A 6,000-nucleotide genomic window follows, 5' to 3' on the forward strand; every position below is an offset into this window, starting at 1 on the left:
AGGGCGCTTCTTTCCCTTATGCTTCTTATCTCTTGGGAAATCTGAAACGAGCGAAATGCACATGTGTTCCGCAGCACCGTGATTCCGGTCGGGGTGATTGCAACTCACATCAAAGCGAAAACTTCATTGTGGTGCCTTGTCGAGGCGAAATATTTATGTAATATAATGCCGCGAGAGTGATGCTTGTTACCTGGCCTTTGGCCAAGATTCTTAAACCTTCTTATTCAAGCCATTTTCCTTGTTTCAAAAAAATAAAAATAATAAAATCTTAGCCACAGACCAGACGACCCCTGCCTGCGTTCATTCTGGCTTAACTTTCTTCGTAAAATCTGTAGCAGGTGCAGTATGAAAGAGACAACAGTTACTAGTCGGCAGTACATTAGTCCCTTCTTTCCAGCACTGAAGACACCGTGTGCACATGCATATATGTGCCACTCAGACGCGGATGAACCGTGTACAATAATAATTTTTAATTATCATACTTGTAGGTAGCACAGAGCCATCAGTTGGACAAAATCTGCCTGTCCCAATCAATCTTATTTTTTATTATCATCGACGATTAATAAATAATGAAAACAATACTGCTGTCTGTCTGTCTGTCGCTACTCTAAAAAATTGACGGAGTAATAATTCGCCCGCCCGGCAACGCGTCCACCCAAACGAAACAGGTGGAGGCGGAGCGGCGAAGCCTTCCAACAAAACCGATCTTTCTCCTTTCCCGCTACAACGGCGCGCACACACCAATCCCAAAGCAAAGCCAAGCAAACCAGACCAACACACGGCGCAAAATCTTCCGACCTCCTCCTCCTCCTCAGCACCCGCTCCCCCCTTACCCCCCGCCCCGCGCGTAGCCCCGCCCTCCGCCCCAGATCCGCGGCCATGGCGTCGCGCAGGCGAATGCTCCTCAAGGTCATCATCCTCGGCGACAGCGGGTGCGTGCGCGGCAATCACTCACGCCTTCCACCCCACTTTTGTTTTGGATTTCCTTTCGGGTGTGATGTTTCGCTCTTGTCTGATCACCCTTGCCTGCGCTTTTGTTTTTGTTCGTCGTCAGGGTCGGGAAGACGTCGCTGATGAACCAGTAAGGCCGAACGGCAATCTCTCCCTGTCCGATTCGTCTGATTCGGGTTATTTCTGTGCGGGGGGTTTGAACGATCTGGGTGGTTGGTTCCTGTGCAGGTACGTCAACAACAAGTTCAGCAACCAGTACAAGGCCACCATCGGCGCCGATTTCCTCACCAAGGAGGTCAAGATCGACGACCGCCTCTTCACTCTACAGGTTCTTCATTCAATCTACTACTGACGTGCTTGGTGCTAGTTTTATTGTTGGGCAATTAGCTCTGGGTGTATTAGAACACTAACAGATTCTATGCTGTTAGAGATGTGAGTATGTGACACTTGCGTGAAACCGAAAAGTTCCCATTCTCTGGTTACTGTTCTGAATTCTTGAGTAGGTCCGATGATGATCAAGTTTAGTGGTAGTACTACTAAACTAGGACCCTTGTACTCTGCAGTTTGTTTATGACAGGTTGAGAAGGTTGGTTCCTGAGTTATTCAGGTCAACATAAGCGACATTTTTGGTTTATTATAGAGTTATGTACTTTTGCAAACGTTCTGCTGGTGGGTGATTATCGGATAGGTTAATGCAATTACAGATGGTTGGATTGTTTTTAGGGTAGATTTACCTTTACCCAATTCGAAAGAATATACTTTTGCAAACGTTCTGCTGGTAGGTGCTTATCGGATAGGTTAATGCGGTTACAGATGGTTGGATTGTTTTTAGGGTAGATTTACCTTACCCAATCGAAAGGCACATTATGTCATAAGAAATTACATCAGTTCAGCTCTAGTTCAGTTGTCCACTTGGTTTGCACTGCCTCTATATTACAATTTCTCAAGGATTAGAGGACTGAGACCGTAGTTCAGAGGGAAAAATAATAATTAGAAACAATGCAGGGGAATTGCATGTCTGTGCATTAAGACAGAGAGAAAGCTGTCTTACACCTTCCAGTGGCCCAACACTATGTGCATGAACAAAGAAAAATAAAATCTGGCGAAGTCCAGAGGAAACATGACTTTTGCTAAGTTATGGCTTCACTAATGTGAGTTACTATTAAAAAGCTATGCAATATTACTTATATTGTAGCCATCGGTCCTATCCTTTTTTATCTTACTCTGGGGTCTCTTTCTGTTACTCTGTTACATATAGTATAATTGATGCGTCCCAATACTGCAGTACTCTGATTGTCATAAATTGATTAACACATAGGTACCATTACTCGAACTTTATGGACCATGTACCGACTTGCTTGCTTTGGTTAAGAATAAGAAATTTCCAGATTTTTATGACTGGGAATGAACTACTTTGTTGAGCTGTTATCCGCTGGCACTCAACTTTCTTAAATCTGGACTAGAGTATTGAACGTTCAGAGACCCTGCCATCTTTTCTATTTAACAGGACAGCAATGAAACAGCCTGTTCAGCTGCGTTCTCTATGGCCCATCTCTCATTCATCATATTTAAATCAAGGATATGACCATATGGGATAGCCAAACAATTCATTTATACCTATACCTGAGGTTCAGACATTTGTCTTTTTATCCCCGCCGGGTAGTTTATTTGAATAAGCATAAACAAATGATTTTTTTTTTGGAGTCCACTGTCTTTTTAGTTATACAATAGCAAACTTTGTATTTGGTATGCTGCTTGATTTGATTCTAGCTATTTTACTTGATTTACAAATTTTCCGATGGCTGTGATTACTTGATAACATTAGATACTTTTTTACAATAGCAAACTTTGTATTTGGTATGCTGCTTTATTTGATTTTAGCTATTTTACTTGATTTACAAATTTTCTGATGGCTGTGATTACTAGTTGATAACATTAGATACTTTTCTAAGATGAAATGAACTGAAGTATGAACAACATTCTTAAATAATCTTGACTGCAAGTGAAAATAATTGTACTCTCTTTAAAAAAGATGGAAACAAATACGAAGAACATTCTGTTACGTTTTCGTTAATATCGGTCCAATGATTTTATTACTTAAATTATGTATTTTGCACAATTCAGTGAAGTAACTCTGTGTGCATTCACCGGACGCTTAATATGGTTGATGTTATTTTGCTAGTGCAAATGGCCTAGCTGCTTATAGTTTTTTTTTCTGTTCTGCTTTTGCGTGTATTTTGTTTTTGGTTGCTGTGAAGCCTTCATTTTTGTTGTGCTTGCTGCTGTGTGTCTTTCTTCTTCTATTGCAAAGAAGCGTGGATTGCGTGCGTTATTGGGACAAAAAAAGCGAACTAACCCCAAATCTTCACTGCCCTAGCTAGTTAATCATTACGTATATCTATAGCCTGATTATTTTTATGAGAACACTAGAATGTACATCTGTCTACTTTGTTCCTTGTGAAACAATAGTTCCACTCTCATTTAATCTTACCACATTTTTGTTTTTCCTGGAACCTAGATATGGGACACGGCTGGACAGGAACGTTTTCAGAGTCTCGGTGTGGCGTTTTACCGGGGAGCTGACTGTTGTGTTCTTGTATATGATGTCAATGTTACCAAGTCGTTTGAAAAACTCAACAACTGGCGTGAGGAATTTCTAATTCAAGTAAGTAGCTTGCTTAGTTGCCGGTCGATCAAATGTACTGCAATATGTATGGTATATTGAAAGTTTGGCCCGTCATTCCTGTTGCAGGCTAGCCCATCAGATCCAGAGAATTTCCCTTTTGTTTTACTTGGAAACAAGATTGATGTTGATGGTGGTAACAGCAGGACTGTGAGTATTCTTCGCGACAAAGTGCCTATTTTTCTTGCTTTCACTTGATATATATACTTTATGATATTTTTGAGACCACTTGTCTTTCAGGTTTCTGAGAAAAAGGCTAAAGCTTGGTGTGCTTCCAAGGGAAACATCCCTTATTTTGAGACGTCTGCTAAAGAAGGCTTCAATGTGGAAGCAGCTTTCGAGTGTATAGCAAGGAATGCTATCAAGAATGAACCTGAAGAAGATATGTAAGTTTACTTCTTGCAGTAGATGCGTTGTTTACACAAAGGGATAATTCTTCTAGAAGATAAGGATCCCCCTCAGTTTGGATTGGCTTGGTGGTGCTCGCTCTTCCCGAGTTTGATATATATATTTAGTTTGAAAGCTGCTATCTTGTATCGGTTGCTACATATGGTTGTCTAGTATTCGCTCCCTTCTAGCGAGATGGGAGAAATTTCATTCATAACTTCTGATTCTTTGTATGAGCGTTAGATGGTATAGAGTTGGCATTCTTTTTAGTTTTTGCGAGGTTTTGGTTGTCGTGGTGCGTACATATCCCAGAAAGATCAAATATATATATTTATGAAGATTGTAAATGGACAGGAGAACGGCCCAATATTCGTGCTTTCCTCTTCTAACCATTTTGATGGTAGATCCAGATCTACATCTACATGGTTCATCTTTTACCCATCTATTTTCATTTCCATTCCTCTCTTCCATGGTATATATAGATCAGCCACTAAGATTTTCATTTCCGTGTATTCATGCTGTTGTTTGCTGCAATGATGTGACACAAGATTGGACTTTGCAGATTCCACTCTTATGTCATGTGTAGGTCCCTAATGGTGTTCATTTATCAAATTTATGGAAGGACCATGCTCACTTTCAATGATTGCTACAGTTTGTCTTGATTTCTGTTGTTGACATCTCCAGCGAGAACATAGTCGACTACACGCTGTGCCATTTGAACTATTGGATTCGCCTTTCCTGTCAGCGCCATGCATGTGCCCAAATGCAAAACGAACTCATTTTCATTTCCTACTACAGAGCAGCAACATCTGGTCTATACTGCGTGCGGTGCTCGTGAACTTCTGAAAGTTGTGGCCATGCTGAGAGCTCCCAAAAATAAACTGCCAAATCTACAGTTTGTCCGCATCGATCAGAATTAGAAACCACAAACCAAAAGTTGTGGTAGCCGCTGCACCGTTGAAATGCATTCCAAACTGGAGCGGTTTAGTTTAGTTTCAGAAGTTGGGAGGGGGGAAAACAAATCGGAGATTGCATTAGCAGGTTTCAACCAGTGTCAGATTTTGGAAAGCTTCAGTTTGTGCAATTTTAAGCCGACAGGTATGGGCAACTTCTAGTCACCAGTGTCGAGAAATTTCCATGTTTCGAGAGGTTTCTGTAAGTGGGACGGGGTTTTGAGGGACAAGGACAATCATCGAAAGAAAACAACGCGAGAATGCCATTTATTGAAGTGGCGCATCTTGGTTTTGAGGAAATCATGCAAACTGCCATGGTCTACAGCAGTGACGGAGCTAGATAAGAAATGCTGGAGGGGCAAAAGGCAACCCTAGCAATCTCTGAGGGGGCCATACACTATTTTTTTTCTAATTAAGCACCTCTTAATAAAATTTCTTCAGATATTTTGTCAAAGTTGGGGAACGCTGCTGCAGGAGCACATGTAGCTCCGACAGTGTCTACAAGTCCGGTACTAGGTGTAGGTTGGGGAACGATGCCTCGGCGCTCTTCTGGACGGACTAGTGGTTGAGCAAGGGGAGGCTAGAAGACATCGTGCACAACCTCTTCGCTTTTGTTAAGAAGAAGGCCATCCGAAAGCGCATTGTGTGCAAGGTATTGAACGGAAGGTGGTGGGCGGATGTGACGCCTAATATGTACGAGAGGTGCTCAGTGAATTCATTTGGCTGGTGGATCAGCTTGACCGAGGTGTAGCTTCTTCAGGGCGTTATGGACGCTCTAGTCTGAGCATAGGAGAGCGACGCCCACTTCTCTACTCTCTCTCCGCTTACCGGGCACCCTTTGCTTGTCGGGTGGAGAACACTGGCATGGTTCAGATTTGGCGTTCCCAAGCACTCCTCGTGCATGATGTTCTCACGGCTTGTGATGAGAAACCGGTGTTGGACGGTTGATAGATTAGAATGGCGAGGCCTGGCTCATCTGGCGGAATGCCCTTTTTGTGAACATGCACCGGACACAAGTCCATCACA

General features: G+C 42.4%; 1 protein-coding gene across 1 annotated transcript; it reads left to right on the forward strand.

Moving 5' to 3' along the window:
* Positions 1 to 703: 703 nt before the first annotated feature.
* On the forward strand, positions 704 to 4,374 carry LOC123060776 (ras-related protein Rab7). Its single transcript, XM_044483609.1, has 6 exons — positions 704 to 932; positions 1,055 to 1,081; positions 1,180 to 1,279; positions 3,470 to 3,616; positions 3,704 to 3,784; positions 3,875 to 4,374. The coding sequence occupies exons 1-6, from the start codon at positions 880 to 882 to the stop codon at positions 4,022 to 4,024; spliced, it is 558 nt and encodes a 185-aa protein (XP_044339544.1). The 5' UTR covers positions 704 to 879; the 3' UTR covers positions 4,025 to 4,374.
* The last annotated feature ends 1,626 nt before the right edge of the window (positions 4,375 to 6,000 follow it).

Source organism: Triticum aestivum, chromosome 3A (genome assembly GCF_018294505.1).
Source record: "Triticum aestivum cultivar Chinese Spring chromosome 3A, IWGSC CS RefSeq v2.1, whole genome shotgun sequence".
Classification (NCBI taxonomy): domain Eukaryota; kingdom Viridiplantae; phylum Streptophyta; class Magnoliopsida; order Poales; family Poaceae; genus Triticum; species Triticum aestivum.

Coding starts and splice junctions, on each gene's coding strand:
- LOC123060776 (XM_044483609.1), top strand. CDS start 880: ATGGCGTCGCGCAGGCGAATGCTCCTCAAGGTCATCATCCTCGGCGAC. Junction 1,280..3,469: donor ACCGCCTCTTCACTCTACAG/GTTCTTCATTCA, acceptor CCTGGAACCTAG/ATATGGGACACGGCTGGACA. Junction 3,617..3,703: donor GTGAGGAATTTCTAATTCAA/GTAAGTAGCTTG, acceptor TTCCTGTTGCAG/GCTAGCCCATCAGATCCAGA.